The 18763-nt window shown below is 33.9% G+C and overlaps 3 protein-coding genes across 3 annotated transcripts; 1 reads left to right on the forward strand and 2 right to left on the reverse strand.

The window, feature by feature from the left end:
• The first annotated feature begins 928 nt into the window (after positions 1 to 928).
• On the forward strand, positions 929 to 2942 carry LOC106360997 (adrenodoxin-like protein 2, mitochondrial). The gene is made up of 8 exons (XM_013800689.3): positions 929 to 1103; positions 1239 to 1316; positions 1454 to 1521; positions 1916 to 2028; positions 2110 to 2216; positions 2320 to 2369; positions 2454 to 2536; positions 2636 to 2942. The coding sequence occupies exons 2-8, from the start codon at positions 1271 to 1273 to the stop codon at positions 2748 to 2750; spliced, it is 582 nt and encodes a 193-aa protein (XP_013656143.1). The 5' UTR covers positions 929 to 1103; positions 1239 to 1270; the 3' UTR covers positions 2751 to 2942.
• A 5336-nt stretch (positions 2943 to 8278) lies between these two features.
• On the reverse strand, positions 8279 to 12744 carry LOC106360996 (protein BREAST CANCER SUSCEPTIBILITY 1 homolog). The gene is made up of 14 exons (XM_013800688.3): positions 12594 to 12744; positions 12405 to 12458; positions 12220 to 12290; positions 12031 to 12141; positions 11324 to 11775; positions 10923 to 11030; positions 10076 to 10819; positions 9894 to 9994; positions 9624 to 9810; positions 9447 to 9544; positions 9227 to 9353; positions 8963 to 9128; positions 8767 to 8885; positions 8279 to 8681 (listed from the first exon to the last, which is right to left on the reverse strand). Exons 1-14 carry the CDS (start codon positions 12653 to 12655, stop codon positions 8376 to 8378), a joined length of 2706 nt encoding a protein of 901 aa, XP_013656142.2. The 5' UTR covers positions 12656 to 12744; the 3' UTR covers positions 8279 to 8375.
• Positions 12745 to 14652: 1908 nt separating this feature from the next.
• Positions 14653 to 18198, reverse strand: LOC106359741 (dof zinc finger protein DOF4.4-like). The gene has a single exon (XM_048738777.1). It carries the CDS (start codon positions 15556 to 15558, stop codon positions 14794 to 14796), a length of 765 nt encoding a protein of 254 aa, XP_048594734.1. The 5' UTR covers positions 15559 to 18198; the 3' UTR covers positions 14653 to 14793.
• Between the last annotated feature and the right edge of the window lie 565 nt (positions 18199 to 18763).

Consider the following 18763-nt stretch of genomic DNA (forward strand, 5'->3'; position numbering starts at 1 on the left):
ACAGAGTTAATAAACAAAGTTGAATCCGGTGGCCGGTGGCCCTTGCCGCCGGTTACCATTCCTTTTTTTGTTTTTGTTTGTATATACCTTCGATCTATGATCGATCTTAAGTTTCGCTTTGGCGAATTCCTTTATCGTTAGGCGATTTTGAAGTGTATAATTCAACCAGTTTCAGAGCTGTCTATCACTCTTATCTTTCTCTGGCTTGGGTTGAATCTAAATAAAATCCATGTCTCCTTTCTTATGCTCCAGATTGAAATTCCGGTTGATTTCATGGAGTTATCCTCCTTTACTGGATATCCTTAATTTTCTATTTCAATTGGAATCAATCTTTGCTTCTAGATATGAGTTAGGCAAAGTATCCTTGAAGAATAGAAAATTAGGTTGTCTTGACTAAGCGTTGTTGGCTGAGTACAGAATCAGCAGAGTTGAAGCTATCGTCGGATAGTGTTTCGACAAAGAATCTGTTTTCTTGGTCCTATGAAGCTTGGTTGTTGTGCTTCAGATCCGGTGATTGAGTGAAGGCGTCTTGGAATCAACGGCGAAAAAAGAAAGGATTCACAAGTTGATTCGGGCAAAAGATGATGAATGGATGAGAGGGTCTGACGATCGATTCCAGCAAAGCCATGATCGAAGCTTCCTGGTGAAGCACTCGGCGGCGGAACTCTCTCGTGCATGATAGACACGCAATGGTACACGTGTCGAAATAAAACCTCTGAAGTGTTAAACGTGGCGAGTTGGATTCGATTAGGTTATATGGGCTTTAAATTTCTAATTTAATATGTATCTTGTTGGACCTTATGTACTAAAAGCCTGTATCACTTGTACTATAGCCTATTGGGCTTATAAATGAAATAGAAAGTTGACAAAAAAAAAAAAAAAAAAAAAAATCTCGACAAGTATTATTAACCTTTTTGAAATGTAGAAGTGGTTCGGTTTTGACTGGTCTGAGCCGGTTTAGAGAAACATAAGTCGGAAAAAGGAGTAAAACCAGAAGGGAAGGTGGAAGTTGAGACAGAGGAGGAGGTTGTCCTTTTGTGTCAACGAACCCTAAATCCTCTTCTTAGCCTTCCTCCATCGTCGAATCTGATTTTAAAAAAAAAGTAATAACCTTTTTTACCCTTAGCTTTCTCTGTGTGTTATTATGTTCTGTTCCGTCGAGCCCTTACGAGATGTATAGTGTCTTGGCTTCTTCTTCCTCTTCTTGCACTCATTTTGAATTGCTTTCGAGTTTTTAGGTAGAGAAACATTTGGCGGCGCCAAGATCATCATGCTCTTCCATAGGCTCTCAAGATTGGGTTTTCGCATTACCAAAGGTTATTTCATTTATCTTTGGTTCTTTATTTGCAATTGTTGATTTGGATTTGTTCTTTTTTGCATTTGGTGGTGTAAGCAAAAGCTCATATGTTGTCTTCTGTAATTTAACTCCATCGTTTATGTTTTGTGGGGGCAGAGAGGCATTTCTCAGTATGTGGGAGTAGGATTCTACAGAGATCTTATGGCCAATATCTGCATTCTTCGGTTAGTCTCTGACCTTTGTTCTCAGTTTATGAATGCTTATTACACTCTTTACATGGTTCATTGATTAGACAATCTCTTTCCCAAACTCGATATCTTTAAGATAGAAATGTGGCCAGTCTGCTCTGATTAAAATCTGGATTCATTATTGAAACTGATTTTAGTTTTGTACTCTAGCTAAATCTGAAAAGGGTGGATCCTATGAAATTGATTATAGCTAATTAAAATCATTAGAGAAGAATTAAAAGGTAATGGTTTTGGCTCAAAGAGCTAACCAAAGTGCTTTTGATATGTCTCTTTTGCCTGTAAGTGAACTAGCTTAGAGATTTTTGATTCATATTTTCTCTTTTTATCTTGATTTGATATCTCTGCTCTTTCTTCCTTTTTTTTTGACAAGGCTGTAACACAGACGCAAACTAGGACTTTTCAGCAAGCCTTTTTCTCAAATAATCATAATCTGTGTACGTCCTTCAGCACTTCCTCTGAGAAAAGCGGTGAAGAAACAGAAAAGTAAGTTTTCAGATTTATCTTATAAAACATTCAAACTCTTGACAAGAACAACAGATTGTTGACACTGAGAATTGTATACAGGATAAACGTTATCTTTGTTGATAAAGATGGAGAGGAGAATCATATCAAGGTCCCAGTTGGAATGAACATCCTTGAAGCTGCCCATGAAAACGATATAGAACTCGAAGGCACCCCTTTCTTCCATTTCATTCTTTCTTTTGGGTCTGATGATATACTTTTTTTTTGCTTAAACCAAGATAGTAATAAGGTTGTTTTTATCTAATTATTCAGGGGCGTGTGAATGTTCTCTGGCGTGTTCGACGTGCCATGTGATTGTTATGGTAAAACTAACTCTCTCTTTCTTGCAATAGATTGATCATCAAGTGTGTTTTCACCAAATAGTTAAAAACTGAATTTAAAATTAGGACACGGAGTACTACAACAAACTGGAAGAACCAACAGATGAAGAGAACGATATGCTGGATCTTGCTTTCGCCTTAACAGAAACGTGAGTTTCCCCTCTCTTTCTCTGTTACGCTTGAAAAGGTCTCACTTGGTTTCTTTGGAGTAATGTTGTTGATATGTTTCATATGAAAATTGTGTATAGGTCGAGGTTGGGATGTCAAGTGATAGCAAAGCCAGAGATAGATGGAATACGCTTAGCCATTCCTTCAGCCACCAGGAATTTCGCAGTTGATGGGTTTGTTCCAAAACCTCACTAAAGCCAATTTCAAAGTCTCTCACACCAGACTATTCTTTTGTTTTCAGTGAGTTGAGCTGAGAGTTAGTTACACTTTTGTTTATTATCCGAAAATACCATAATACATGATAAAACCTTAAGGAGTTTGTAATTCAGAAGGTGAGATTTCACAGTTATCAAGCATTATAAAACTACAATAAGCTTCATAAACTTACTTTCAGAGTTGTCTTCTTCCATCTTCTCTTTTAATTAGGTAACTTGTTATACCTTGATCACTTCTTCCGAGGCCATTAATATGAGCAGAAAGAGGTTGTTTCTGTTCTTAAATAGCCTACAAATAGATAATTTTAAAACCTAGAATAGCAACTTGGAATAATCCACCTTCCTATCCATCACAACAAGTAAGAGACCTAGCAAAGATCTGATTCTACTATCTGATATAAACAGAGCCAAAGCGTAGAGATCGTTCTTTTCACTCCTGCTGCTAACTTAACATCGCTCTCATAAGCCTCAATGTTTTTCCCCTTGATGAATCCAATAGTACACCTAAACCCTTACTGAAACCTTTCTTGTCCGTCACGCTCTATATTGTGCTTTGCGGCGGTTGTTATGCAACTGATATCATCTTGATTTGGTTTGACATCTCCTCTGCATAAAGCTATGGTGTTGATTTAATGGAGATGTTGTAGAAGACATTGATAATATAGTGTTTCATCAGGTAGTGAAGAGATCAGACGCTTAAGATTGAGTTAATATTATAAACTTACTAGTGGTTGGTCCGCCCTACGGGCGGATAGTTTACATTAAAACTATTTTATAATAAAATATTTTTTTATTGATCGAAGAAATATTTTAATTTTATTAATCAAAAAATACTTATATTTTTTGGAAGTTTACTTTAAATTGTATTAATAAATATATATTATGTTTTATTCTAAAATCAAATTGTAAATTTATTAAATTTTCTGATTTTGAGTTGAAAAGACCACTAACATATTTTTGTTAGTGAACTTAAAATAATGAAATTAAACACAAAGTTTTATATTTAGTGCTTTTGGATCTTTGAAATAATTTTATATCAATAAAATCTAAAACTAAAGCTGTAAAATTTACAACTTAATTTTTAAAGCAAGAAATCTAAATCTACGGTCCCTACCAATCAATCCCTTAGGTTTTCATATGTATCCAATACTCCTTTGTTTCGGCTAATTAGAATCTTTTGTTTTCCTATTTTAATATTGGGAAACCATTTATATAAGTTATTTTGATACATATTTTATATATTTAAAATCCTAACTAAGGTAGTATGTGTATAATTGATCATTTTGTTTGAGCAAAATTTTCATATAAATACGTTTTGAAGGGTTTTGTAATTTTTCGTAACCATATTAACAATAACGGTTACCAATATGAGATGATACTTATTTATTGTAAATATTTATTTTTCTAGTTGTTCAATTTTATTTAACCAAGCATTTTCTTTAAAAAAAAAAGAATATGTCATATAACAGAAAAAGAAAGGAAAATGGCAATATTAATTATTAAATACGTGCATGCATTTGTTTCATTTATACGTAAAAATATTTATGTTATGAAAGTGTTCATATTTAACAATGCACTTGCATGAAGTGTTATATCTTCTTAATTTTTTTGAATAAAATGTTAAATATTTTTTTAATTTCTACGTAATAGTATTTTCATTTGTACGTAAAAGTATTTATGTTATGAAAGTTGCATGAAGTCTTTATATTTTCTTAAATTTTTAGCATGAAATTGTGATATGCTTTAATTTGTGTGAAGTGTGAAATTATTTACATAAGAATTTAGACTCTTCGTAAAATTAAAATTAAAATGTAGTTCTAATATATGATGTTTAAAAAGTCTCTAAAAAATCTGATTCCAAAATCCATTGGTTTTTCGAGATGGTAAGAGGAAAAAAATCATACATAAGTTGCTTCGCGATGGTGAGTAAAAAAATTTTAATTTAATTTTTGATATTTTTTAATATTTTAAAATGCTTTGGTTTTCATTTATGGTGTAATATATTTGTGAATTTTTCATTTTGATTATTATTATTATCTATTTTTGTTATGTTTTTATTGTTGACACAGTTTCTTTCTCATATGCATATGACCATTTTCCTATGCGGTTATAGAAACGGGGCTAATGTGTTTATAATCCTATTTTTGTAAATAAAAATGTAGGAAAGTTAATAAATCTTTAAAAGTTATGATGATGTATCTGATTTTAAAAGTTTCATATGGGGTGACAATCTTTTTTTTTTTTTTGGCAACTGGTGACAATCTAAAAAAATAAAAAATAAATCTATTTTCCTATTATAAATTTACATTATTAGTATTTTAGTGTATTTTTGTTATTGATGTTTATTTTCTAAGTTTGAGTAGATATATATTATTATATTTCTTTGTTTCCCGTTTGGAAGTTTTTTTACATGGTTGTTATTGTAACATATTTAAAAAGTGCAGATAACAATACAATAAATTTTAATATGGCGTGTAACATCTTCTCTAGTTATATATCAACACAAATATTAATTTATATTTTCTAAGAATAAACTGAACCAAAGTGTAAGTCATTTTATCAGCCATACATATTTTTTTTGGTTGGCTAGATTGATTATGTATTTTTAATTATGTGTCATCTATATATGTTTAAAAATCCCTTAATAAAATACATATTATGTTGTATCGAATAAAACTATTCAATGTAATCTATAATATATCAAAATTCTAAGACAATTATAATCACTTCTCTTTTTATTGTCACACTTACATTTAAAAGAAATAATATTAAACACACCTTCAAAGTAAGCTAACCTGCGAGAAATATAAAGTGATTGTTGTGAGATCCTGTCTGCAGGAAGGATAAAAGAGAGAATGTGAAAGCATCAGAATAAAGTAAACGTAAACAAATCATACTTAATGCACAAGGATAATTCGTATTACCTTATATATTATATCCAAGATAAGTAGATCTAATTGTGCATCACCAGATTTTGATATAACTGTGTAATTCAACGGAAATAGAGTCTGAGTTATCTTGTGTTTGATAGCATCAGTAACACACACACACTCTAAACACTTTGTTGCACTTACTATACTCAATGCTTGAAAAAGAAGGAGATTACTTGGTTACGTGGCCACTTGCTGATGGAAACTTTAATGTCTTTACAGTTAGAGGGAGAGAAGCATGTCCACGACTGTGTTTAGCAATACCTACAAATGACATATATATCATAAATACACGAACCTCTACTGTGATATGCTTTAATTTGTGTGAAGTGTGAAATTATTTACATAAGAATTTAGACTCTTCGTAAAATTAAAATTAAAATGTAGTTCTAATATATGATGTTTAAAAAGTCTCTAAAAAATCTGATTCCAAAATCCATTGGTTTTTCGAGATGGTAAGAGGAAAAAAATCATACATAAGTTGCTTCGCGATGGTGAGTAAAAAAATTTTAATTTAATTTTTGATATTTTTTAATATTTTAAAATGCTTTGGTTTTCATTTATGGTGTAATATATTTGTGAATTTTTCATTTTGATTATTATTATTATCTATTTTTGTTATGTTTTTATTGTTGACACAGTTTCTTTCTCATATGCATATGACCATTTTCCTATGCGGTTATAGAAACGGGGCTAATGTGTTTATAATCCTATTTTTGTAAATAAAAATGTAGGAAAGTTAATAAATCTTTAAAAGTTATGATGATGTATCTGATTTTAAAAGTTTCATATGGGGTGACAATCTTTTTTTTTTTTTTTGGCAACTGGTGACAATCTAAAAAAATAAAAAATAAATCTATTTTCCTATTATAAATTTACATTATTAGTATTTTAGTGTATTTTTGTTATTGATGTTTATTTTCTAAGTTTGAGTAGATATATATTATTATATTTCTTTGTTTCCCGTTTGGAAGTTTTTTTACATGGTTGTTATTGTAACATATTTAAAAAGTGCAGATAACAATACAATAAATTTTAATATGGCGTGTAACATCTTCTCTAGTTATATATCAACACAAATATTAATTTATATTTTCTAAGAATAAACTGAACCAAAGTGTAAGTCATTTTATCAGCCATACATATTTTTTTTGGTTGGCTAGATTGATTATGTATTTTTAATTATGTGTCATCTATATATGTTTAAAAATCCCTTAATAAAATACATATTATGTTGTATCGAATAAAACTATTCAATGTAATCTATAATATATCAAAATTCTAAGACAATTATAATCACTTCTCTTTTTATTGTCACACTTACATTTAAAAGAAATAATATTAAACACACCTTCAAAGTAAGCTAACCTGCGAGAAATATAAAGTGATTGTTGTGAGATCCTGTCTGCAGGAAGGATAAAAGAGAGAATGTGAAAGCATCAGAATAAAGTAAACGTAAACAAATCATACTTAATGCACAAGGATAATTCGTATTACCTTATATATTATATCCAAGATAAGTAGATCTAATTGTGCATCACCAGATTTTGATATAACTGTGTAATTCAACGGAAATAGAGTCTGAGTTATCTTGTGTTTGATAGCATCAGTAACACACACACACTCTAAACACTTTGTTGCACTTACTATACTCAATGCTTGAAAAAGAAGGAGATTACTTGGTTACGTGGCCACTTGCTGATGGAAACTTTAATGTCTTTACAGTTAGAGGGAGAGAAGCATGTCCACGACTGTGTTTAGCAATACCTACAAATGACATATATATCATAAATACACGAACCTCTACTATATCTAACAAAGGAAATATCAATTCTCTTGATCAATGAAAGCTGCAATGAAGATCAGGTAGTGTAATTAGTGAGTTTAGGTTATTGAATGTCGTAGCTACGGAATCATTATTTTCCAGTGAAGGGAAAGGGGATCGTTACGTCTTTGGTTGCAGAGCTCGGATGATTGAGGTGCAAAGAGAAGAAAGGGTTTTTGTTTAAATGGGCCCAAATAATTAGATCACTTAACTCTAAATTATAAGGCATTAAGCCTGAGTTGGTGGGAAACGATAAAAGCTCCGGTCCCAATATTAAGATGACGTGGCAAATTGATTAGTGAGGAATATTTATGCCCATGTGGCATCCCTTAGAATCTCCAAAAATAGCTCCTTTTATATAGTAGGATTGATATATTCACTCTTCATAATTAAAACGTTAAAGAAATGTGGAAGCACCGTAGCCTACTGGTTAAGGTTTAAAGGCTTCTACACCCAGATCTGGGGTTCGAATCCCAGACTATGCAATTTATTGCAGATTACAGGAAATCCAGGTTTCAAGTCCCGGAGAGAACGGTTTATTAAACAATTATGCAGACTACAGAGGAAAGGCTTGCAAGAGATCTTCAACATGGTGCAAGTAAAATCTCGTCAGGCGTGGATCTTCATAGGACGGCTCAGATGATGCAGTTAGACGTAGGTCTTCATAAGGCAGGTAGTATTGTCGGTTGTCGAATCGTCTATGTAATCTTTCCTATATCATAATTGTAAGATCATAATAAATCAGCGTTAAAAAAAAAAAAACGTTAAAGAAAATTATTAACACAAGTCTCCATAAGTCATACTGACAAAACCAAAAACAAGTAAAACATCCAGAGATGGTTTCACAAATTTACATCAAGTCTAGAGCTTGGCAACCTGCAATAGAATCCAAGACCCATGAACTACTTGCAGCTCTTGCATTAACAGATCTAGCCAAGGCCTCAGCATCGGATCTTCTTTCCGTCAGAGTTTTCTTCTTGCTTGGCTCAGTATTAAATACAACGATCGTGGAAGCTTCATTATCGTCATTACAAACGGGCCGCCTGCACAGGATTGTTCCTCCTGCTGCCACAATCATATCTTGAAGATACCCTTTGTAAGCAAGCTCGAAGTCTCCCATCATGTAAAACTTTAGTCCGTTAAAAAGTTTTGGTTCCTGCACAATGTAGAATCAAACCATTAGATGATACTTTTACAAGTATGTTGTAACATACAGAGAATCACAGAGGGAAGAAGCAAACCTTGTTTAAAGCTCTTTGTCTTCCAATATAAGGTCCTTGTCGTGTTCCATGAACATCAATGGAAATCTCATATGGCTCCTCGCTTACACATTCTCCGTTTTTCATACAGGCCTTGATCCCTGCAAGAAAATATATACAGACATCTTGTTGATTTGTGTATCACAAACATACATGTTTCTTTGCTGATAATACTTACAATCAATGCTCAGAATCCATTTCCCCTCCAAGATCCCCATCATGAATTTGAGTGTCCTTTTGCAGGCTCCATTTTCATTGATCGATGCAATGACGTGTGTAACTCTTCGCTCCCATTTTCTCGAGACTGTAACTCCAGACAGTTCAGCAAATTCCGAAATCACACTCTGCAAGCAAAGCCATCAATGCGGTTTAAGTTCTAACGTGGAGAGGCTTGATAAAGCAAAAGGGTATGTATGTATATATATATATATTTGTTCCATACATTCTCTTCATCTGTAAGTCCTGAACAGCATAGAACCATTTTCTTGGGTAATCCGTGAAAAGGCTTTCTTTGGAGCTCACTGATGTCAGATTTTTCAGATACTTGATTAGTCTGAGCTTGCAATGGTCTAGAGAAGATAGATAAAGTTATTGTCAACATTATAATTTCACAAATTAGAATCACCTTATAATCCTCATTAATAAAATAAAAATAACCTTACCCTTCAGGAGCACGCTTGCGTTTTCTTCCTTTTGGACTAGCCTCTTCACAAGGCAACTTAGAGGATGCATCCAAAGGGCATAGCATTACAAAGTTTTTCTGTTTGAAAATAAAAAATGTTAAAAACGGAATAAAGGACTATGATACCGAGTTTTTACATAACCTATGCAACACTTACATCGTCCCATCTGCATTCTGGTATCAGTTTTGCACACGTAACGTGAAAACTATTCTTGCAACTCTCATTGTAACAACCAAGTGCTGCCCCTTTAAGCCCACAGCAACTGCAAGTTATTCTCTGGCTTCTTGTCAGCTCCACATCAAGGTTGACTGCTGTACGTCTGTTGAAGTATACATTTGGAGCCCTGGAAAATGCAATATAGTTTCATGCTCATGTAGTTTAAATTATTCAAAAGGCATGAGTTAAAACTATAACCAGATATCTTACCATTCAGCACAATTTTTGTGAACATGTATGACGTTAGACCCTCCACTAAAATCTGCAGAGACAGGTTCACCTTTGTGGTAGTGAGACATTTTTCCTGAAGCCTGTCAGTTACACATTCCAATTCAGAATCAACTAACGGGGTACATTTAGGACTCCAATGTAAGATAGTGAAGCTTGCTTACCTCTGTTTCGTCTGAGGACTGACAGAATGCACAAGTGAATTTATTTGTTGGTGGTCCAGAACATCGTCGCAAATGTACACTACCTCCAAGTGAGGGCTTTTTGTTAGTTGAATCTTGTCTATCACCCGCTTGATTCAACTCATCACTAAGGATTTTCTTGCCACGGGATTGTGTAACTCTGCTTGGGGTTGCACAGGAATCAAGTTTTGATCTCTTTTCTGAAGTCTTCTTTTCACTTCTCCCAGAGAGATCACCCGTTTGAGATTTTCTTCTCTTTTTCAGAGAGGGTTTCTCTGCAGGACTTTGTTTTTCAGGTTCCTGATCCCCCTTACCAACGTTCTCTGTTCTAACTGAGAGCTCACTAGATACAGCAACCGGCTGCTCTGCAGACACTTTAACGCTAGATCTTTTCCTCTTTGTCCCGTGCTTTCCCTCTGCCTCCACAGATTTTTTAACACCAGACTGAACACCTGAAGTCTGTCCCTTGTTTCTTGTAGCCCGTTTAGCTTTCACATTTTCATCAAGCTTTCCATCTTTCCTGATAGATATGCCAGAAGTTCCACCAGTCTCTTGTTTCTCACCAATACTTTCTCCTGCAGATGATGCCATGTGGTCCTCCTTGGAAACCCCAACACGTACATTAACAACTTTCTTTCTTGCACTTCCTGCTTTGCGTTTTTTATTTGATGATGCATCTTTAGATAGTTTCCTTTGGGGAAGATCAATCTCACCTTTACCTAGGTCCTACAGATAAAATTTGAAAATTTTCAGTTAATTTCAACCGACATGAAGAAGCTAACAAAGAAGGAGAACATCTGGCTGTATCAGAGTAAAGAAGTTCCTCTACCTTGGCCTTCACAGGACTAGGAAGAATCTCTGGAGAACAAGGCCTTTGAGTCCATTCAAACATTTCACTGTCAAACATGTCTCCTGGATTTGGCCTTTGCTCGACTGCCTGAAATACTCACCATAAGAAAGAAGTTAGATCAAAGGATTCCATGATGATTTTTTGAATATTGGATGTATCAGGGTTTTTACGAGTAGTAGATATGCATCAAATAGCTTGAGGTTGCAGTAATCATTATGAGTAAAAGAAAACCTCTACTGCATAACTAAGATGAGTCAAACAATTACTCTAACAACTCAGGGCAAGTGTTGTAGCATGTCTAAATATCACTTAACAATATTTCACAATATAAATACTGGACGATATCACTGGAATAAGATATTGGGGTTTCAAGTACTTACTTTGGATGGGGTGTCATGATCTGAGTCCTTCAAATCACTGAAAGAAGGAACATCAACAGGTGTCACATCTAAAAGCTGGTCACTTTCTGTTCGCTGGCTTGAGCTCTCCCCATCAACTTCATCTCTCAACCAAAACAAAGGTGCTAGATTCTCTTCTTTATCATGACTTGGGTGCTCATTCAAACGAATCACAGTTCTATCAGTGTAGTCCTTGAGTTTCTCAGCTGATTCTGTAGATTTTGTTAAACTTTGGGAAGAGTGATTCTGCGACAGCTGCACCCGTTTATTGGTTTGGGATGAAGGTTTCATAACAATAGGCCCAGAGGAATCAACATCTGTCTCCTTGGTTTTTCTAGACCCTCTCTTCTTGGATGTTCGGCCCTTACTAGATCCCTGACGTTTCTTGCCATTTTCCTTCTCAATGGAACCATCTCCCACATGCTTTTGTTTTTCTGTAAACACAAATCACAGAACACACATTAAAAAAGATGTATTCACCTCTCCATTCATATAAGATCCGAGAGATAAAACAAGCACTCACGAGGAACTTAACTCATTTTTAAAAACTTTCTTATAACCCAACTTAGGGAAAATAAATAAAAACCCACTGAAATGATTACGTCCAGTTACTAAATATAGGTAAGTAAATGACCCTTGTTTTCATTCAAGATAATCAAAATGGTAAAGCATCGATTCTAATAAAGTACCTGATGGTGATGATGGTTTAGTCTGGCTAACAAACATGGGGACACCAGAAGCAACTTCCATGTTCTTGTAAATGCTCACCAAGCTATCCATATGAGGAGCTCCTCGAATCTCTTACAAAATTGCATAATTATCAAAAGTTAGGTATGACAAGCTGAGTCTAAGATCAATTAAAAAGCAAGTGAAAGTACCTCTACGATGGAAAGGGACTTTACAAACAGGACAAGTAGCATCGACTTTCATGGATTTCACTATACATGCACTGAAATAAATAAATAAATAAAACAAAACAAGTTTGATTAAATCATGCTATATAATCAAAAGAAAGAAAAATAATAATAAGAAAAAAAACAAAAAGGAGGAGGAGTGTTGTTACTTGCAAAAGACATGGTTGCAGGTAAGCGAAACTGCGGAATTAAATAGACTCAAGCTGCCACCACAAAAAGAAAACAAAAGGGTAATTCAAATTCGATGGTAAATCAATATGAATCCAAAACAATCTAATCCAATTGAAAAAGAGGAAAACAAAATGATAAGCAGATAGAGAGAGAGGGAAGGAGATAACCAGATAGGGCACTTGAGTTCTCTTCCCATCTTCTCCAGGTGAGTTGCGCCGTCGTCTCCCATCTTCTCTTATAGATTAAGCACTGAAGCGAGTCTCTCTCTCTCTCTCTTTCTGGGTATATATTATAGAGAGAGAGAGATGGTGAAGAAGCGTATCCTTCAAAGAGCTTCCCTTGTAAGCTAATTTAGAACGTTCCGTGAGAAAGCCAAAGCCGCCAATTTTTATTTACTTCAAATGTTTTCACTCCCCGCCAATAATAACTCTGATATGTTTTTTTCTTTTCCAACCTTCAATTTTATTAGTTTTTGAGATTTGAACCCATTATTTTTTTTTGTGCAGCTGTATGTTGACCCCCACATGTACTTGCTAGAATAACAAATTACTCCCACAAAGGTTGTTGGTTCAGTCACAACAAGAGAACCGATTGCTATTGAGGCACACTAGATACCATCTCCACAATTAGCATTAAAAAAAATGAAGCAGAGAGAGTTATGATCAAACATCAACGAGGCAGAAGAAAAATGAGGTGTTTGCCAAGTTCGGCGTCGGAGGTTGAGAAGCCATGGCGGATTGAAAAACAAAAGCTAAAGTTTCTTCAAGAGATTCTGTTTCGTGAGGGCATTGTCGTCAATTACACTCGTAATTCAATTATCTCCGGAAGACAACTTCTACAGCCGCCGCTACTCTCTGTTCGAAGAAAGATGCAACCTTTAAATCAAGACTGTCTTGTTGACAGTAAGATTCTTCTCTAAGTGTGAATGGTTTTTTTGTTTCATGTTAAGCTCTGTTTTCTACTTCCCACACTCAAAAAGGTGACATCTTTATTGTATTTGCTATGCATGCAATTTTATCTGTGTCTGTCTCTTTGCTCATCTTTGGATAGATTCTCACAGTGTATCAGAACTTCACGGCCATGAGATTTTGGCCTGAGTATTAAACACGGTGGTACATAAAAACCAAAAACAAGCACATAGCTCTAAACCCATTTTGATCATGAAAAGATCAGTCCGCTACAGCTACATTATTGTTTTGTTTCTATAAGCAATATGGGTTTTTCAGTTTTCTGCATTCCAATTTATCTGCCACGCGCTTCTTAAGATTGTTATGTTTTATAGTTTAATCAGCCACTCATGAATGCTGGCAGGTCATGACTCTGTAATCTGTATATTAATAACCATACTTTTATCTCTATGGACATGTGGCAAGAAAGAAGACAATTCAGCATTACCTGAAGATCTCTTCCGAGTAGAAGCTAGGAACTGTTCAGAGAATCCACACATGATCAAGCAAATCACAGCTCAAGCTAAACATAAAGACTAGCAGATCACTGACCTTGGCTTGTCAATGCCTTCCTTGTTAAATGATTAGAGACTTTTAATAAAAGTTTCTTAGATCTCTTTGACTCTTTCTGAGATTAACATCCTAATATTATCAATGGACCTCAATGTGCAACTATAGAGTATAATCCCATGCTCACATCTTCCATCTTCAACGGCTGTCACGACAGTGTCAAAAAATAATAATTACCTCAAGGTCATACCAAAATTTCAGTAAAGATACTTTTTTGTTCATGGCAGTAAGAAATGGGGATGAAAGTTTATGAGATAGGGTCAGACGACCCTAAGCTTTTGTTTTGAATCCTGAGAAACAATATATTTATCGTCATGGTTGTTGACTCTCACGATCCTTTTAATTTTGTTTGTTTCGTTTGAGTCTTATCGTCGGGATGTTTCATACTCTCTAGTTTTTATAATCTCAGTGAATGCATTAAGTCGTCAAAACACAAAAACTACAAGTTCTATGAGTATCCAAATTTTCAAAAAAATAAAATATCAAGTTGCATGCATGAGTTTTTAACTTGTGTTGTACAAATCATTTATCAAGAAAAAGAACTTATGTTGTATCAAGATTATTGCATTTGTGGGGTTTATCTTGGACGTAATTTGTTGTACATGTTAGTTAAAAATATAAAGAACTAGTGTATGGTTGGCTCAAGGTCCTATTTATAAAACCAGAAAAGTGCATTGGCAGTTTGCAAAATAATTAACGGACTTATCAATATAGATATTTATTTATATAAATATAGATAGGAAAAGAATCATACAAGCAACTTATGTCTGAATCTTAGCGAAACAACGATAGAAGCTTTCATCACTTAAAAACAAAAACAGAAAAGAAAAATGGATAATAAGGCTAAGATTCAAGGACCATGCTTCTCCAAATGGTAAGAGGACTCATACACACAGTTGTTTTTGATTTTGCCTTTGTACTTGTTCTTGTGATCAGTGTCCCACCATTCTCTGCTTCCACTGGTACTGGCATTATGATTCATGTTCATAGTATTGTTTAAACTCTGGTTCCACTTGTCTCGATCCTCTTGATTAATGTAACTGTTATGATTAGAGCTCACAACATTATAACTACCAATTGATTGGTTAATCAAATGATTACCAATCAAATCATTGGACTCAGCGTTGTAGTAATCTTGTTGAAACAATCCATCATGGAAATAAGAGCGATCCATTGGTGGAAAACTTTGAAATGGAAGCACCCCATCGCCACTAATTTCAGGAAAAGAACCGATATGGTTATCAACATCAAAACCAGAAGAAGAACCACCAAAAGATTCAACAAACTGGTTGGTTTCTTGAGCATGTAAGAAAGGTTGGCGATGACGACTAACTTGTTGGATCTCAGCAGAAACTGCCTGAGAAACAAAAGGTTGATCTATCGTTGTACTCTTCTTTTTATGGCCACTTCCACCAATCGGTATGTTCCTTAGCGCTCCACCATGAGTCCAGTTTCGGCGACATTCCTTGCACTTGTAGCGTGGTTGAGACACACTATGGTTGTTGTAGTAACAAAACTTGGTGTTGGTTGAGTTGCACCTTGGACACACTCGCGGTGGAGGCTTCTCTTGGTTCACTTCATTGCCTCTTTCAGCAAAAACACTAGAGTAATCCATTTTCTCAAGAGCTACTAATTAGTTTTCTTGTTGTTGGTATGATTATTTTGGTGTTGTGAGGGTGTCTTCTTATATAGACTCTTGAGAACTAGAAACTGAAGAAAAATAAAGATATGTTTGGGTTTAAGAAAGTGAGATTATGAGCAACGTGTTAAAAAATGATGTATTAGTAAAATCTGAAGATCTAACCCCACACCATAACATTAGGCTAAGCTTAGTCAAAAACCAAGGCTCTTTTACTCTTAAGTTTTAATTATTGGATGTATATGAAAAATGGAGATCTAAGAAGATAATGATTAAATTAGTCAAATAATACAAAAACAAAATCTAGATAGAGATATTGAGAGTGTGATGCTAATTTAAGAAAAAAAGAATCATAAATTATAGGTGTTTATTATCAAACAAAGTGTCAGAGGAGGACGCGTGTGCATAAAATAATTATATATATACATATATTTAATGAAAATGCATAGCCTAAATTGTTACAAATGGTGAACATTAATAGGGTTTAGTAAATAACAATATCTAACAAAAAAATATAAATATGACCATAGAAATATATATTAATGATAAAAAAATAAATTTGAATAGACAAAACACATAAACAGTTAAAATTAGTAATAATTTAATAGATTTATATTAAGAGCATCATTAACTCTAAAACCCTCATTTGGGGTTTTTAACTTTTTTTTTCTTTTATTAACCAATCGCGGGCCACCACGTGTTAGTGGGGTCTGCAAATACCATAAGAACTCACCAAACTTGCCTCTTGCAGAAGAGAAGGAAGATGTGGTTTTTAATAAAGTTGTGGGACCCACCTCCTAAGAACCCACTTAAAAGGTGGGGTTAATGATGCTCTAAGAGAGGAAAATAATGTGTGTGAGTTCTTGTGTTTGATAACAATTTCAAGACCAAGGAGACAATATTATATCAAAGTGACTTTGTTTATAAATGATCAAGTGAAAACTGCGGAGGTTTCATAAATATCTGCGCCTAGTGCTTGCCACACTGCCGCTGGTTTAGTCATTGATACTCCAGTTAACAGATATTTTGCTTCTAATGTCGCTGCTCCTATTGCAATCACAACTGTTTCACTCTCACAAGGTGCACTGTTTCACACTCACAAGGTGCACACAGGCCCGGTCTGGAATAATTGTGGACTGGAAGCCCAAAACAATTTAGGACCTATTACATAATAAAAATTGATGAAAGTAGTTGGCTGACTTTGAACCAGTAACTCCAGACATACAAATTATAACTTTAAACCAACTGCTCTACCGGAGACTTTGAGAAATTGATGGCCGAAAATTTACATATTCTGAACAGGGCCGGAAGCCAATGCTTCTTTGGCTTGTACCCAGGGCCGGTACTGGGTGCACAATCTGATAAGGCAAAACCAGTAACTCCAACCAATACTGCATTTGACTATTTTCCGACATCGCTACTTTTGCCTTACCACCACAATGTTAGTACATATTCTGGCGCAAAAATCAAATCTAGTTGAGTAACTTCTTTAGAAATGTCAATGCAAGAAAAAAAATCTAAAAAAGATCAGTAAATTTGAAATACATTTTTTTAAGTTAGGGTCGACTCTGTGTGTATGTATATTAGCTGGTATATGATCAGGGTTGGAAGTGTTTGATCTCATTATTTGTGTCTGGTTTAGAAGAACAAAAGGGTAGATACGTCGGAAATCAATAATTATAATCTGGATCAGAAATTTGAGTACTTTGGAATTTGGGTTCTGTGCTCGATATCTATTGTTTTGTATGTAATGTGTGTAAACGTAACTGCAAAACAACATCGTATATAAAACAGGATTTCGCAAATTCACATATGTATAGCCATAATAATACAACTGATCACTGAAAGATAAAAATCATACAGCACTTAAAATATATCAGACCTTTTAGAAATCGGTCACCAATAAAAGAAATAGTTTTAGATTTCATGGAATTTTTTTTCATATATACTAGGGTGGCACAGTTTTTAGAAGCATATGTGATACAATGTGTTTCGTTTAGATCATTAACTTTCGATTTATATCGGTCCCACAGCCTTTGGAGATAAAGATCCTACATTCGGAAATATGAAAAAAACTTAACTAGAAATCTAGTATATAACGGATTTGAGTTAATCTATTTACTGCGTAAATGTTTTAAGTTGGAAATCTATGATAAACTCAAATTTAACATAGTATCAGAATAGGCTTATTCCCTGACCTATTAATATGTCCGAAAAGTGGCTCGATCATCTCATTAAATGACGGTCTAAAAAGTAGGGGTGGACGTTCGGGTACCCATTCGGGTTCGGTTCGGATTTATTCAGGTTTCAGTTTTTTGGGTTAAAGATTTTAGCCCCATTTGGATATTTCTAAATTTTGGTTTGGGTTCGGTTTCGATCTTTGCGGATTCAGTTCGAGTTCCGGTAACCCATTTAAATTATTTTTAAAATTTAAAAATTCATTATCTACTTTACATTTCTCAAAATATAAAAAATATATATATTACATACTTCCTCTGTTTCATAATAGGTGACCCTTTACAATTCCAATGCAAATTATACTTACTTTCAGCTGAAAATTAATTGTAAACTGCATTAATTTTATAAATAATTTTATTTATCTCAAATACTATTGGTCATAGAGGTATAATTAATAAAAACTTACATATATTTCAGCATTTTCTTAATCTGTGTGAAAAATGTCATAGTGACACTTATTCAGAAATACCTAAACTATGCCATTTTTCAGAAACAGAGGAAATATAAATTTGAATGATATATGTCAAAATACCTAAACTTAATATATAAATTTGTTTGGTTTGAATATTTGGATAGAGAATCAATAGATATTTTAAGAATTTTTGGTGTTTTGAGTATATTTTACCTACTTTATACATTATACTTTTGACTATTTGTATATATTTCAAGTATTTTGGACAACTTAAAAGTATCTTATATATTTTAGATGATATTAATATACAATAAATCTAAAAATAATTAATATATTTAGGTATATAAATCTATTTCGGATACATTTGAGTATCCAAAATACCTCGGTTCGGGTCGGATTCGGTTGTCTAAAAACCAAAATTTTGAACCCGTTCAGATATTTAATAAATTTTAGTTTGGGTCCGGGTTCAATACTAGTTTTTCGAATCAGGTTCAATTCGGTTCTTCGGATTCGGATTTATTGCTCAGCCTA

This window comes from Brassica napus, chromosome A8 (assembly GCF_020379485.1).
Source record: "Brassica napus cultivar Da-Ae chromosome A8, Da-Ae, whole genome shotgun sequence".
Lineage (NCBI taxonomy): Eukaryota > Viridiplantae > Streptophyta > Magnoliopsida > Brassicales > Brassicaceae > Brassica > Brassica napus.

Coding starts and splice junctions, on each gene's coding strand:
- LOC106360997 (XM_013800689.3), top strand. CDS start 1,271: ATGCTCTTCCATAGGCTCTCAAGATTGGGTTTTCGCATTACCAAAG. Junction 1,522..1,915: donor GCCAATATCTGCATTCTTCG/GTTAGTCTCTGA, acceptor TTTTTTGACAAG/GCTGTAACACAGACGCAAAC. Junction 2,537..2,635: donor GCTTTCGCCTTAACAGAAAC/GTGAGTTTCCCC, acceptor AATTGTGTATAG/GTCGAGGTTGGGATGTCAAG.
- LOC106359741 (XM_048738777.1), bottom strand. CDS start 15,558: ATGGATTACTCTAGTGTTTTTGCTGAAAGAGGCAATGAAGTGAACCAA.
- LOC106360996 (XM_013800688.3), bottom strand. CDS start 12,655: ATGGGAGACGACGGCGCAACTCACCTGGAGAAGATGGGAAGAGAACTC. Junction 11,031..11,323: donor ATCATGACACCCCATCCAAA/GTAAGTACTTGA, acceptor TGAGTATTTCAG/GCAGTCGAGCAAAGGCCAAA. Junction 9,995..10,075: donor AGTCCTCAGACGAAACAGAG/GTAAGCAAGCTT, acceptor TGTAACTGACAG/GCTTCAGGAAAAATGTCTCA.